The sequence below is a fragment of the Mesitornis unicolor genome, unplaced genomic scaffold (assembly GCF_000695765.1).
Source record: "Mesitornis unicolor isolate BGI_N332 unplaced genomic scaffold, ASM69576v1 scaffold24299, whole genome shotgun sequence".
Taxonomy (NCBI): domain Eukaryota; kingdom Metazoa; phylum Chordata; class Aves; order Mesitornithiformes; family Mesitornithidae; genus Mesitornis; species Mesitornis unicolor.
The window spans coordinates 3,154-19,134 of record NW_010205633.1 but is presented as its reverse complement, the minus strand read 5'-3'; the positions used below and the strand labels follow the sequence as shown (position 1 = coordinate 19,134).

General features: G+C 40.2%; 1 protein-coding gene across 1 annotated transcript in view; it reads right to left on the bottom strand.

The window, feature by feature from the left end:
• The window catches only part of LIMCH1 (LIM and calponin homology domains 1), a 68,605-nt gene extending 53,978 nt beyond the window's left edge, over positions 1-14,627 (bottom strand). Inside the window, exons 1-4 of the mRNA XM_010191483.1 lie at positions 14,527-14,627; positions 11,365-11,395; positions 8,297-8,407; positions 3,680-3,875 (exon numbers count right to left, since the gene is read on the bottom strand). Coding sequence (XP_010189785.1) covers positions 3,680-3,875; positions 8,297-8,305 — 205 coding nt within the window. The 5' untranslated portion in view covers positions 8,306-8,407; positions 11,365-11,395; positions 14,527-14,627. The remainder of the gene's footprint in view (positions 1-3,679; positions 3,876-8,296; positions 8,408-11,364; positions 11,396-14,526) is intronic.
• Between the last annotated feature and the right edge of the window lie 1,354 nt (positions 14,628-15,981).

The window sequence follows — 15,981 nt, the reverse complement described above, 5'->3', positions numbered from 1 at the left end:
AAAATAGAGTGACCTGATCCTCAGATGGGAAGGTGCAAAGAGAGAGTGAAGGGATCTCAGGATTTAGAGGTGAGATCAGTACAGTGAAGACTGAAGATATGCTGGCAAAGAAAAGAAATGAAGTGAGAGAGAAAAATCAAGAATTACAGAACATAAGATGGGAGATCAACAGAGCTGAGCGACTACTTCATTTTGTTTAAATGAACTAAGCTTCTTGATATTTACAGCCCACTTGAAACACAGAAACTTCAGCAAGACTTTTCCAACTTTAAAACAAAAGTCCCAAGTGACAGGACAAATACCTTACAGAGCATTTGCAGTGGAACTGCCCTCATAGCCATTTTGGAAGCCACACCATAGACACTGACTAGATTCTCTGCACCACCATGAGCCTCTTTAAGTAATTCACAAAGAAGCTGCATCAACAGTTCTCTCCCAGCAGTGTAACATCACCACAGGCCCTGGTTTGAGGAGTGAAATGGAGCATATTGAGCCATTTGTCCCACCAGAATTCAGATCTTCTCCCAGCTTTGGAGTGCTGGATGTGTCTGGCCCTTGGCCCCTTGCATATGCAAGAGCTGTTCCCCTCTTTGGCGTGAGGGTAAGCCACCCAGGTTGTGTCCTCTTGCTAATTCACCATGCTAGTAAATTACTAACTAATTCACTGAGCTACCTAATGAACAACTGAAAACAATGAAGTCATAAAAATCACAAGTAGCTTGTGTATAATTCAAAGTGGGGGAAGGAAAAGAGGTCTAAATATGCCAGGAATGTTATTTGCAAAGAGCTTTCACAGCAAATTGAGTTATTTAATGTTTGCTTGGACAGAGATGAAGAAGAGTAAAAGGGAACTGTAAGAAAAGACAAGACACAATGGAAATGAGGTAGTTAGACCAAAATCCCCATGCACTTTGACAGTAATCTTTTGTTTGAACAATTTTGGTTAAGAGCATGTAACAACTAGCATCATGGTTGTTAAACTGAGTCTATGCCTAAACAAAAAGTGGAGACATGACCACAGAATCACAGGTGTCTGAAAAGGGCTGAGGTTTGAAGAGCTGTAATGTCATTAGACTGAATAGGGCCACAGAGGAGCTAAAAGAAAATTAAAAGTTCCCTTACTGTTATTTGCTATTCTGTTTGCTCTTGACTTTATTCTGGTGTTTATTTTTGTATCATATGAAAAACAGTCCTGAGCCAGTAGACAGAAATGCTAGAATAGATAACCACAGCAGCAGAAGAATTAGAGCAGATTCCCTCATCACTGATGTGCCTACCAGCATCTCCCAGTTGAATACTTCAAAGACAAACAGCTTCTTTAATTATTCATATTTTACTTGTGAAATTATTTTCAGCTCAAATTTGCAAAAAAGCACTTGAAGCCAAAGCGCTGAATGGAAGATGCAGCTGTGCTCTACATTTACAACCCTAACGTTGTTGTTCTGCATTTCCAAGTAGAAGCAGCGGCAGCAGCCAGTTTCCACAACTTGTTACAAGCAGTTATACACCACAAACACGCACAGACCTTTTGTACAAGGATCTGTGCACAAGTGATGGCCAAGCAGAGGATTTTACTCATTCCTGAGCACATTAGCAATGCTACAGGCAGGTCACTCTGGAATTCTACTGTGTTTTAAACAAACTGTTCTGCTTTATCACTGGTTTTATTTGCTTTTTGGCAAGGGATGGGGTCTGCACAGGATACCAGAGCAGTTCCTAAACAGTGGGACTAATCACAGATGGCACTTGTAAAGGCAGTCCACCTAAACTAATCATCACCTTAGGATCACTTAAACAACATCTGTTCAGTTTTTTTTTTCCCAGGAGTGGAAAGAATCATAGTTTTATTTCACTATCATATGATTTGGTTTATAAAGCTCCTATCCGAATGGAGAGAGAACCTTTTCCTCCATCCAGCTTTGCATACACATTCTTTCTATCAAAAACATGCAGTTGAGTGAAACACTGGCCTGCTGGGGCCACAGGAAGAGGTTCAACAGAAGAGAGGTCAGCCAAACTACACCTCACCTGCAACTCTTGGAGGAGGCAGCTGTGAAATTATGGCAGCAGCAAGCAGAAAAAATGGGACATATTAGAAAAAGCTGGCTGGACAAGTCATACGTGTGCACACAGCATCTGCATGCACCCTGGGTCTGGATATTGTTAAAGACTAATTTTAAAGAACAAGCTTTGTATGTCTGCATCTTATTTTGTGTTTGTTATGGACTCAAGAATGTGACAAGATAGTATGTCTTAGCTGTGGCAATCAAACAACCAGAAAACCTTACTAAAATCTGCTAATACAGCAGAAGTTGATAGGAAGCAGGTACAGGACGCAAGGAACTGGCTGCCCACCAGCTTCAAGTATGTAGAGACACTGGACACCCCTTGAGCACCCAAGATGGAGCAACACTTCTTGATTAGGACATGTGAAGTGCTACTATTTGCCAACACCATGCTTTTATCTCATTTGGAAAGGCAAAAAATGTTTTCTAATGCGGATACTGGGCTCTGTTCAGCATCTGAGGGAGCATGAGGCAGTTTCAGGGAATCAGCCCCAGTAGCTGGTTCTGGATGGTCAACCAGCAATAGCCTCAATACCACAGGCCACTCAAAACAGCAGAGCAGATCTTAGCCCTGCTTTCCCCACAGCTCTTTCATAATTCAGCTGTAATATCAGCTCTCCCTGTCAACTTTTCAGTTTTAAGGAGTTCCCCATCACCTGAGGAAATTTCTCATGGGTCCAGTTATGATTAGCACCAGCTTCTTTCAAGCTGCCAAAAGTGGTATGAACATCTGGTTCCTACCAAAAAGTCTTTCTGCCCTTCCTTTTTTTAAATTAAGTAACATTACTAAGGAGAAGTGATTCATGTGTGGAACTTAACTTCATCTGATGCTGAAGTCTGACTGATCCATCCCTTCATAGGGAATGTATCCATGCAGAGGGAGACTCAATCAAGCATCCTTTGGTTCTGAATAGCGCTCACAGCAAGTAACCTAAGTGCATGCCTCACACCTAGTAAATCCTTCCTTATCTGGCACACCGTGTTTACAAGCTTCTGGGAAGAGGCAGAGAAGCAGTACACCTTCTGAAAGCCTAGAGCTGCACGTCTTCATTCAAATGCGTACAAAGATGGCCACAGCTCTGATGCCGGGAGCTATTAATTTATTCAATTTTCTAAATACCATGAAAACAAATACAACATTCGGTAAAATGTTGTACTTCAAACTTCAAAACTCTGTCAAGTATCAGACATTTCCAAGATATTTCTATGTCATTTATCTGCCCAGGTTTACTCAGGCAAACATTTTATTCACTTCAATATTTCTCGTGTTCCTGTGCTTTTACTTCTTTCTTCAGTCTAGTTTATAACTCAAAATAGGTCTGCATAACCTCCTCTTACACTGTAACCCAGAAAAGCACTCTTCCCATCATAAAATTACACTGCAATGATGTAACTAATTTTCCAACACTACGCTATCCTAACTGAGACAGTCTTCAAGTATGTTGCTGGCAAAGCCATCTAAACCTCAGGGAGCACAAATCAGCATTCACAGAGAAGTTCTCTCACCAGATTCAGAGGCTGTGTCCACCTTCTGAATGGCACATTTGCTCCAGAAATGTCCCCTGTATCTCACAACATTATGCATGTGCCACACTGTGACCGATGGTACTTACCATCACTGCTCCCCCTGAGCACTACATCTGGAGACGGTGTCTGCTGCGAGCGGGAGCCAAAGGAGTCCAGGCTGTCAAAGGAATCATCTCTGCCGTGATGAGGCGGGGAGAGGGAATCACTGCGTTCGGAGTCCCAGCAGTCTATGTAGCCGCTGTCACGAATGCTGCGCTTTGGGCTCTCAATATCCTCTGTCTCCTACGTGGAAGTACAGCAGGAACCTCATCATAAAGAAACCACTGATATACCCGTGAGATCCATCACACATCAGACAGCAAAGCATCTTCCCAAATACTAAAAAACTCCTTTCCAAAAAAGGTTTTCCCTGTTTTCTACCCCTTCTCCCCTCCAAAACAAAAATGCAAGCTTGCAATAAACCTTGATTTTAGGCTGAATAAGAGGAAATCCCACATATTAGAATAATATTGCAACTACAATTTTAACATCATGCCTGCATCAGATTTAAGTCTGCTGCTTTCCAAAGAGATTCCCCCCCCACCCACCCCTTGCCCATCTATTGTATCTGGCTGGGACACCAGCAGACAGCATTTGTTGTTGCTGCTTCAACTCGGCAAAATAATGAAGCAGTGTGCCCCAGCCTCCCTCTACCTTGAAGAGAAATTCCTGTTATGAAAGGGGGATGTCTTTCTGAAGCAATCAGCAATGAAAAATATGCAAAATGCTTTTCCTGATGCCTCAGAAGAATTCAGTTGTGCTCTTTACTCTTTGCCAGCTCCTGGCTCTGGGGGATATGAAAGCACTTGCAGCTGACCCACATGTTCAGAGCAGGGAGAACAATGGTTGTCTTTGACAGCCCTGTGATTATAAATTCTTTCCAGTGAAAGCAGCACATACTAAAACACTGAAACTCCAGCAGAAGAAAAGGTCAATAGAAGCCATCCTCACCCTCGCATTATAATAAATCCCTTGTTTTAGAGAGTGTTTTAGCATTAATTACAATTGCACGGCTCGATAAAAAACAAAAATAACTACTTTTATGCAAAGATAAATCTGTTTTTTTCTCCCCAGACCGTAAGTAAAGTCAGAGATGTGAGTGCCATTATCAGACTGACATTTTGTGGTCCAAAGAGGTTGGAATGTGATTCTTTCTCTTTTTTCCTTTCCACTCCCCACCTCCGCAAAAGCATTTGAATATTAATTTCTAATTAAGAAGCACCCCCTGCTTACCCGTAGCTGGAGCACAATGGCTATGCCAAGCACAGTACTCGCTGTCCTTGACCGCTAAGGTTTTACCCATTTCTACTATCGCCAATGAGATGAGTTGGGAATATCACAGTACCCTACTACAGTGGGCTACCTCCACAAGCAAACAGGTGTGCTGTAGAAGTGACAGAGGGAGGAGAGCCCTGCAGTAACACACCAAAGCTACAGTGCTAGGAAAGAGGGAGGCTTAAAGCGAGACAGAGAGATCAGACCCAATGTCCTGCAGACTTTCAAGAAAGAAGGCTTAATTAGTGCTACTCACTATTATGGTGCCAAAATACCACATTGAGGGCAGCGGCAAAGGTCCCCTAAGGCCAAGCTGAGCTGCGGTAATGTCAGGAAGTAACCTCACTGCAAATTGAAGTGCAAGTATTTTCTAAAAACAAATAAAATTCATCTAACAAAGTAGTAATTGGATCCTATGTAATTTCCTTTCCCAGTTCTGCATACCGAACTAAAATGCTGATAGAAACACTAGAGAACAAAGATCTGTCTCCCTGAAATCTGTATGAGTTACACACATCCAAGAACAAATCCAAAAATCCTATCAAAATCCCGTTTGTGACATGATCCAAAAATCTTTCTAAAAATCCAAATTCCCTAAATCCCCTCACCCCTTTATACCAGTCAGCTATTGTCAATCCTCAGACACACTTTCATTTTCCTAAATTAGTGTATTTGAGTGACACAGAACTGCTCAGCAGCTACAGAACTTCAACTCAGGAAAAAAGCCCCATCCTGCATTTGCTATCTCCCAGAGTTTGAAAGCAGTCCAACTGTGAACTAATGAGTTCTGCAGACTCCCCTTTCAAAGGCCCGCTGATGTTGATTTTGCATGCCGCACACCAGGAATTAGGCAGCAGGCACCAGGATAGGCTCCTGGACTCCTGTAGACACGTTCTTCACAGCCTTCCCTTTGGCAAAGCCCAACGCTGTCTCACAGATGGGCACTTGTCCTGCACTGAGCAAACGTCATCTTCCAAATGTTATCAAGGGGAAAAAGAAAGTGGTTATCTGCAGGGCTGATAACACCGTAACACGACGCACAACAGCACGTTAGTCTTTCCTATTACCTAATTAAAAACACAGCATGTTACTAAGCGGTAGCAAAAGTGGGATTGCCAAATATAAGATGCATTTCCTCAGGAAGTTCCACCCACTAAATATGGGTGGAAGCCATGGGTGTTTTGTCACTTGGAATTTACAGCTTAGAAGTAAAGAAGAATGTGTATCCAAACAGTTAATGAAATTAAAAACAGAGTAGCATGAATAAAATTAGAAATGAATAGCCATTTCAGCATAACTAGAAAAAGATGAGTCTGAGACAACTTACATCTGAGATGTCTTTCGATTTGCTTATTAAAAAAAGGAGAGGATTTATAACAAAAAAACTAAACCAGGATGTATTTATGGTTGATTTAATTATTAAGTTCAGTGAAAAAAAATACTAGTAAAGAATGCAGTAAAGTGTCTTTTCATCACTTGAGCTCAGCTATAAAGAACATGAGAGTTCCACACCATGATCAAGATGTTCTGTTTTACAACCAAATGTTCTTCAAATTCAGTAACAGACAAGCCCACAATTGCCAGTGGGAAACACTGCAGGGGCACAGGAGGTGATCTTAACAGAAGATGCTAACAACCCTCATAACAGTACCACCTAAACAAGACTTTTCAGGATTGCAAAGTACTCCGTTTTTACATTAAAGGAATATATAGCTTTTAGCTTTTATGAGATCTCTGCTCCCAGCTCCAACATCTGCAATGTATCAAGCCCCAGTCTCTTGCTTTTGTTGTTGACCTGCAGCACTCTGCACTGCCCAGCCAGGTGCTCCGCAACCATCACCTCCCCAGAGAACGCTGTCTTTCGGCACCAGCCTACGTCATCCCACAGCAGGGCTCAAGAAGGCACATCCAAAATGCCCTGATGACTAGTTTGATAGGTAAACATTAGCTGGAAAAAGAAGAACCTCATGCTTTGAGATTAAACATTAAAACATAAACCATGATACCATGTGGCACTAGTATTATAACAACCTGCACTTTGACAATTTTTCTGCATTAGCTCTCTTCACCTTTCGGACTCTTTGGGAGTGGGGACTGCTCTTTTCCTGCATCTTCTGTTTGGAAACAAGTATTAACTTCATTTTTTTATTGCTTGGTCTCAGACATATCACTCATGAATGGCAAGGTCCTGAGTGATTAGCACAGGTCATTCCAACTGAAGACCAAAACAAACTTCTACAGAGAGGCAGGATGTTCTCTTTTCCTCTCCGTTTCCATCTGCTTCTTCACAGGAACTCAGGTCACAAACAGGGATTTTACCCATCTAGTCAAGGCTCTCTGATCACATTAAAGTGTAGGAATTGCTATTAGTCAGGTAAGCTTTTCTTCCTTTCCAGTGGCAATTCAGTGCTGGCCCTCAGATCCCAGAATGAAGAGCTGCAGCTGCTGCAGATGCTGTGGCAGAGAGCTCAAGGAGAGTAAAGAGCAAAGAGTCTCCCATGGTCCCCAAACCCCACTGCTTGTGGTGACTTGGCCATTACACAAGATGGGGAGTGAGTAGCAAGCACAAAGCTCTCTGTGGGCTGGAAAAGACACCTGCATGGCCTGTCATGAGCGGTATGTGGCCAACACATGCAATGCTAGCACTGGGTGCTGCCATCTTTTTACATGCCTGCTCCTTGTCTCTTCCATTCCCAGTAAATGCATGCTTGGATACCAACACTAATCATTACTGAGGTTAAGTGTCTCAGGTCCACGGCATGCTGGAGCATTCAAACAAAAGTCCCCAAACCACCTTAGAGCAATCACAACTTTTCCTTCCCAATAGAGCTCAGCTCATCATAAACCACCAAATAAGATTTCAGCCAGAATTCAGAGTTTGGCAAAACACAGATGCATTCTAACTATGCCCTTGGTGAAACATAATCTCCTCCTCCTACCCTTCAGCTTTATTTAGATACTTTGGTTTGATGTGTTATGTTGCAACTTAAAAACAAAAGAGCTGCCCACTAAACTTAACGTTTTAAAGAAGAAAACTCTCTGCTCCTGTGAGTCCCACCATTTACTATCAAGTCTCAGCTCTTCTAGATGATACTGTGTCACAAATGAAAATAATTCAAACCAAAACATATACAAATGAAGATGACAGGGCCACATGCCAATTCTAAAGCCCTGTTTGGCATCACACACTGTATGACAAAGCTAGCAGCCAAAGAAAGCAAGCTGTGTTTATGACTTGGTAGAAGCAGAAACATTTTCAAAGGCGGTAGATGTTTACTAAGATGTTCACTCCACCCTCCCCCTTCTCTTATATTTAGCAACAAACAGGTCATTTATGGGAGTAATAATTCAAATGAAATTTTGATTCCCAAAACATAACAAAAAGATACCTTTCTCATTTGTGCCAGCAAACCTTCAAACTCCTTCAGGTTCAGGGTTGATCCGCTATACGATGTGCAGCTGTTTGCCGCTTTCCCTAGCCAATAAATGGTGACTAATACCTGCAGAAGTTAATAAGAATTAATTGAAGCCATTTACGCAGTCACTTAGCTAAATTTACGAAAGTACCTCTTGTTTATTCTAAACTGCACAGCAGCACAAGATTTTGTTATAAATAAGAACTGAAGGGGAAGTATCTGTCAGTAGTTAAACATAAATACATTGGGCAACTATGAACATTTAAACAGTCCTGCAGAATATGTAACTTAACACATAATCTTCCTGGTATTTCTATAAAAAATGAAACTGTCATGTCTGCCTGGAAAATAAATAGCAAAAATAAAGCTGAAGAGAAACACTAGGCAAGATATTTGAAACTGTCAAGAAGACACACTTATAAATACATCTGTTTGTAACTCCAATAGGAAAAGAAAATCCCTGAAGAGTAGTAATACTAGTGGTCATTAATTAAAACCATTAAGGCTAATGGAATAAATAAAACGTCTGAAATATGTGCCTGCCTATTTCAAGGACAGAGAAGGTAGTTCAATTTTTAATCATCTTAATGTAATTAACTACATGACACGGGAACATTTACTTCCAGGCTTCTGCTAGCTTAAGAAATGCTTAGCCCTAGACTAATCAAATGCCACGAGCATCTGGTTGTTTCTATGCAACTAAAGTGGAGAGAGTTAATGGTTTCATTCAAGCTCTGACTTGACATCTCTCCCTAAAAGTCACTTCAAAACTAGGGGGGAAAAAAAAGCCAATAATTGCTCCTGCAAATGTTTATATACCCTCTCGCTCCTTTAGGTAGCAAAGAAATCTAATCTGACACTGTGAGGGCTACACTTGTTTTAGGAAAGAGGAAATTAAGATGCTCAGGATGGTCAAATTCCAACCTCTCCAAAAATACTGATATATATATCATGCAGAGTAAGCAAACAGTCCTTCTCTGCACACACATATGTCTTCACTTTAAGCAATGTCTTTAATGGTACCTGTGCAGCAGCAGCAATTTAGACTGAAAACTGATCATCAAAGGCAATTCAGCTCAGTGTTTTGCACTGCTTAAAAATGCCAAACCATCACCTCAGAACGTAGGGTTTTTTTCTCAGTTCACTATTCCTGCATATTCCGTGACATTTAAAAATATTTAACTGCAGAACAAACAGGAAATATTTTTATGTGGAAAAGATGTGCAACCAATAATAAATAATAGTTGTCATTAACTGTCTCAAAAAAAAGTTAAGCTGAAATATAGTATTCTGCATTTTGATGGGACAAGGTCATATAAATCATACTATATAGTGAACTAAAGAAACTAGGACTGGAAGAAATCCCAATGGGGTGCTGGGGACAGACATCTCTGTCAGACTCTTCTTCTCTAAAACACGCACATACTTTTAGCACTTCCTCCTCAGTCCCATATGCTAGACTTCTGATTAGGTTTTGCTCATTAACTTTCTCTAACATCCCCATTTCTTATTTAAGTGTGATGTCGAAAATCCCACATAGCACTCCAGCTGAGGTTCTGCCAGAAAAGAGTACAGCATGTGTCATACAGATCCCCTGTTTAAAAAGGCAACTGTGGGGCATAATGTAAATAATGTACATGCCATGAAATAACTGAGTAAGTTTTAATAAAGTTCAAATTTTTTTCCCTTGTTTTAAAAATTACATCCAAATTGCTACTACTGTGCTGAAGGAAAGCAGGTGGTTTTGTCAATACAGACTTTTTTTTCTTTTAAAAAACCTTTATCTGAACTGTTTTCCTTCAACCAGCACAACTGAACAAATTTATATAAAGAATTCTTACAGTGCATGTTCTCAAGTTAAGCAAAAACACTTGGAAATATAGTACTCCTAGCAACCAGGAAGCTGTCCAATTCATTTCGCCATTCAGTTTTCCGATGAAGGTCGTGGCATTTTTATTTATTTCTGCTACCATTTGATCACTCTTGCTTCTTCCTTTCTTTATCCATTTTTTTTTCCAAATAATGTCACATTTGCAAGAAATTCGACTGGCTGCCAGCTGAGACTACAGGATCATGCACCTGGAAAGCATATATTGCCTACAAGTACATTGCAGAGAAGACTTCTGAAACTTCACCTTTAAAACTATACATCTGTTAAAAAATATTCAGCCAGTGCCCACAAGGGTGCTAAAATACCAAAGCTGAACTCCTCCTCTACAACTCTGTGTGCTGGATGCGTAAGATATTACTGTAACGGTGATGGGAAAGACAGGATTAAATAATTTGCAGGGGACAGGGTGTTGGTAGTATTGGTGGTTTTTATTATTTTTTACCTGCAGTCATGATTACTGGCTTACAAAGTTATTATGAAACAGTCTTGGCATTTCCTAACAGTATACAGGATTTTGAGCCAAATATAAAATTTACATTATAGCGGCTTACAGCTGACTAAAGGCAGACAGCTTGCTAGGCTTTAGGAGAGTATCTCTGAGGCCAGCAAAGTTTAGCCATTTTCTTTTCCACTTAACAATTGCAGGATCCATTACCATTGCCATTAGTTTAAATTAAGAAGAAATTGAAGTTAAATGGAATTAGCCTTTCTGGGGAAACACTAATTTATTTGGAAAAACAAGAAAGCTAGCAAATCTGACAGTAAAAACTTGCATCCAGATCTAATGAACATTTTGCTTCATTTTAAATGCTTTTTGCATTCTCTATGCCTATATATTCATGAAAGGCTACAAAAGCGTAGATTCATGGGCGAGTCAGACTGTTCCCAATGAAAACCACAACAGATAGCAGATATTACATTATTCATCCCTTATCTAAGAAGGCGAAAACATCCTCCATTTAATTTCTGCTGAGAGGCTGCTTTGCCATAGCAGTTCTACCTAAATTTCTAGCAGAACCTGGTTAGGTTGGTGTTCAGAGGAAGTTTTCAGCAATACTCATTTGTACTCAGTTTTTACTAACATAATTCTTGCTCAGGACAAATACAGGATTAACCAGATTAAAAAAAGTACTTCAAGTGATGTACTTACATTTTTCAGCTTCCGACTATAGTTGGTGTTTCTGGTTGTGGACACACATAAGGGAAAAAAAAAAAAAAGAGGAAAAAAAAATCAGAAAGCACACTTTACAAAGCATGTATGCAGCAGATCACATTTTCCCTAACAAAAGCCTGCAGAATGCTTCTGCAGGCTGGAAACACATGAAAGCTAAGAAGATGTGGTTCACACATTCATTTATCCATAATATGGGAGTATTTAGTCAATCACTAAATTAGAATTCTGGAAGTACAAAAAACAAATGTGTTTATACTGGTCCCACAGTAAAGCAGGACAGTGCCAAAAATATTTCCTTTAAAGAGAGTTGCTGATTCTTTCAAAAATGACGACCAAAGTCCTCACTGCTAAAATGCATTCTGCAGTAATCCAACAGTTGGATTCTGCTCTGTGATAAACCACGCAACCCATACAGATTCTGGAATCAACTGAACAGGCATTGGAGACTGAGGAAATCATCATCAAACTTTTAAGGAAATGGAGCAGGTGCTTCTGTGGAAACAAGCATCACAAAGAACAAAGTAGATAGGTGAAGCAACAAAGATCTTGCCGCTTACAACAGAACCTGCTGTGGAAAACAGTTATTTTTTAATGTATACTTGAGCGCTCAGACTGAACGTTGGCATCCTTCCCTAATTTTTTGCCAATGCTCATCGAAAAGGGTGGAAGTTTTATATTACAAACAAAGCACAAAGTTTGCACAAACACAAACAACTTTTCTAAAATCCAGGAAAGAAACCATTTTAAAAGAATGAAGGAAATGTGTATCACATTTAGGTGCTGAAAAATAAATAAGACTACTTCAGATTTAGTACAGATTGCCTCCTGATTATTTATAATGGAACTACCTTCTACTATAACAGTAAGTCCACTCAGCATTAAAGGCTACCTGATAAAAACAAAAATAAATGCACTTAAACCTGTGAGAACAACGAAAGTCTAAATATAGGCAATACTAAACCTAAGTAATTTTAGTAATATCTTTATTAAGCCAAAAATTTTATCCACCAATACCCACATACTATAAAAATTAAAACAGTCCTTTTTCCCCCCCCTTAATTAAAATAGCAGTGGAAAAGAGTCTTGTTTAACAAGTCAAGAAGAAATTCTTTACAGCCCTAGCTCATCACTTTTGTAAGCTGAATGTTCCAAAAAAACCAGACCTAATGAATACTTCAATTAATATCTATATGAAAAAAACTGGTTAAATACGTCATTATCTTAATCACGTGTAGTAAAGTCACATTCATCCTTTACCACAGAACAAATACCATTTTTACCATTTTAAGTAAAATAACTCAAAAGTCTTCAAAGAGGAAGGAAAAAAATCACCTTTATGCTTTATAACAAGCTAGCAGAAAGACAGTCTTGAACATAGTTCTCTACAACAGTCATAGACTTGGCTTGCATGAACTTGGACACTGCTAGGAAAACATTTGTCTCATTTCCACAGCCGCTTTCTCTGAATAGTTGATGGGGGGGGGGGGGGGGAAATTATGCCAGTGAGACAGTGATCTAGCATCAGATTTAGCGGAGGGCCAAGCCAGCTGTGCAGAGTTTCTTACTCCTGGTTTAACTTGCTCACGTATTGGACAACTCTCCTTGGAGCTCCGTGCTAGTCCCAGCTTCTTTACCTACCTCCTCCGAGGTGCTCCACCATCCTCAACCCCAAAAGATCAAGCTTCTGTTCAGAAAGACCCCTTCTCTCTAGTTTTATATGGAGATTACGATTGTTTTGTGACTGTCTCCAGCAACTCATTGTCATGGTTTTACAAGACGTCATAAAGAACCTCTTTTATTGCAATAGTACCATATTTAAAAGAAATACGTTATATAGTTGCCTCTCATTGGTATGTACAGGTGAGAAAAACCTCATTAGAGCCAGAAACTTGGAAAGGCACAAAAAGTGGGAGACTTCCTTAAAACAAGGAAAATGGCCAATTCGATTTTCAGAACCTTTGAATTTTCCAAGACAGTGCTTGAATGCCATGAAAACCTACCTAGCTTTCACTGCCAGAAAGGTTGGGGGGGTGGGGGGGTGGGGGCGAGAAAGAATGCTGCTAAAATTTAGTAAATGGTTTCCATATACTTTTATAAAATGGTAACGTCTGACCAGGATTTCACTACTGATCTTTTTGGCCAAATGAAAGGTGGCCCTTCAATCGACTCAGCAGTATTTGCTTGTCTGTATAGCAAGACCTTTTTAATACTACACATGATAAACCCAAACATTTCAGGAAAACTTCTAAATAACACGAACTACAAAATTTGTTACTTTTATGAAAATGTGGTGTGCTCTTCCTTTTTAGGGGCAGGGAACTTGATTTCCATGAATATAAATGAGGAAAAAAGTACAGTTTGACTGCTTCTGCACTTCTAGTTTGTGATGAGAAAGTCTTCCCTGGAAGGGAGAAGAGTTCCTATTTAAGGCCTTAATCTATGACTATGTGGACTTTAATTCAAGTTAATTAAAAGGGGTTTTCAAAAAAATCACTTCACCCCTCCAAAAACATCAATTAGTTATTAGGATGGAGAACCTCTCAAAACATGTGCATTAATTTGTGTGGTAGTAGGTAGGTGGCTTTGGTGAAAAAGTATCTAAAGTGTGCCACTTCCAGTCCACACAGTTGACAGACATCCTCAGTCCAAATATCATGTCCCAACCTACAGTTCTTGTTAGAAAGCAAACAGACCGTGCTCGTGCCTGCAGCTTGTAGAGTCTGAGAGGCCTATAAACGTCCTATAATGCATCTTCAAAACAGTTTAATTTGAAATAACAGAGCTGAGATTCTATTTCCCGAGCCTACATAGTTCATTAGTTGGACAGACAAAAAAGAATGCCATCAATTTAGACTCGGGAAAACTCCTAAGTCACACAGAATCTCGTTGCTTAACTAAACCAGTATTTTAAAAGAGCTGTGGTCGGTCTCTCTGGGGAAAATAACAGCCTTTAGAGAAAGCGTGTTGAAGAGAACAATGTACTCTTCCCAGCACTGAAGGTTTCCCAAACCTCAGCTTCCTATTTGCTTTATACAGATGACAATTCTATACCCTCTTTGCTCATCCTTAAATATTTACTATTGCATCGCATGCATTTGAGGTTGTAACATGCTAATCACAAACTACTGTTGTACTTACTTGATGGTTACTCTGTTTGATGTGTCTTGCAGATCACCAGGATCAAAAAGCTGTGATTCTTTAAGTCCCAGCTCTTTGCAGCCTCTTAAGAATAAAATGATATTATCCTGAAACGAGAAAAAAGACCAAACAAAAAAAAGGTATTACTACTCCTTCATTGAAAAAAATAGTCCTACTGAACCAATTTCTCCCTAACTCAGTAACAGTTTGCGAACAGTCATACAGTAGCTAAATGAAGAACCAGACATTTCCAGTCACATAATTTAATAAGTACATATATGCCTTGAAAACCAGATAAATACGAAACAAAACTTTTTTTTTTTAGTACATAACTGCAAAAACCTTATTGACTTTTCTCTTTCCAAATCCAGACGCTGGCAACTTCTTTAACTGAAAAAGCCCTGCTAACTTACCCACCTACTGCTGTGGGCTGCCAGCACAGCTACAGCATGATATGGGGCAGGAAAGAAAACGCTGGATTGCTGAAGCGAGCAAGAAGAGCAGATACCAATCAGCCCACCATCATTTCAGAAAGCAGTTTGTTCAGAAAACATTTTTCACGTTAATGCAACTGGTCTCTTCTGTCTTTACTCCTAATCAGCCAGAAGGCACTGGGAAAATAAGGAGGTGCCTTCTTCCCAAATAAAATGCTTGAAGCTACACTTTACCAGTAACCACTGTCTGTAAGAAGAAACAATACCAACTTTCTTACACTTTTTATGGAGGATTTACACTTTTCAGACTGTAAAAAATAAAAATCAATAATTAAGAGGGATTAAGCACAAACTGATATAAGGCTCTTTCAAACCAAATATGAGTGATGACACATGGGTTTGTACTGAGGGGATTAAATGTGTATGTATGCATATGTATTTAATATATGTTTGATACTTACACATAGGCACGTACACAGTCCCCCTTTTACAGAACCAGTGACTCTTTCTTATGCTGATAAATCTTGAAAGTCGGTAGAGAACTAGTTTTTAGATACACATTGCCAGATCAGCAACGCCAATGGTAGATGTGTGGACAAGTAAGGATATAAGCCACAGCTTGAAATTCTCTGAGGCCTCTCACCTCAAATCTTCAACTGGAGGTGAGCTGCCACGTGAAGAGTAAGGGAGGCGCAGAGTCAAGTGTGTGACATAGACCTGCATTTTTGTAGAAACTGGGAAGCACAGGAGCCGGGACAGCGTTCACCTCCTGCCCACCCCATGTGGGGCAGGATTCACGGCCGGGCTCTCCCCACATCTGCTCCCAGGCCTTTGTTTGGGCGGCACGGCCACGGCTCGGCGAGGGCAGCCCTGTTTATTCTGCTGGGGCGCAGCTATTAGCATGCTAATGGCTGCGGCTCTCTGCATGTCAACGCTCTCGCACACAAAGCTCGCTGTCACCAGCCACGCCGCAAAAAAATACGGACATTTAGAAGAGCCCAAATCTCCCTTTCTTCCCTGA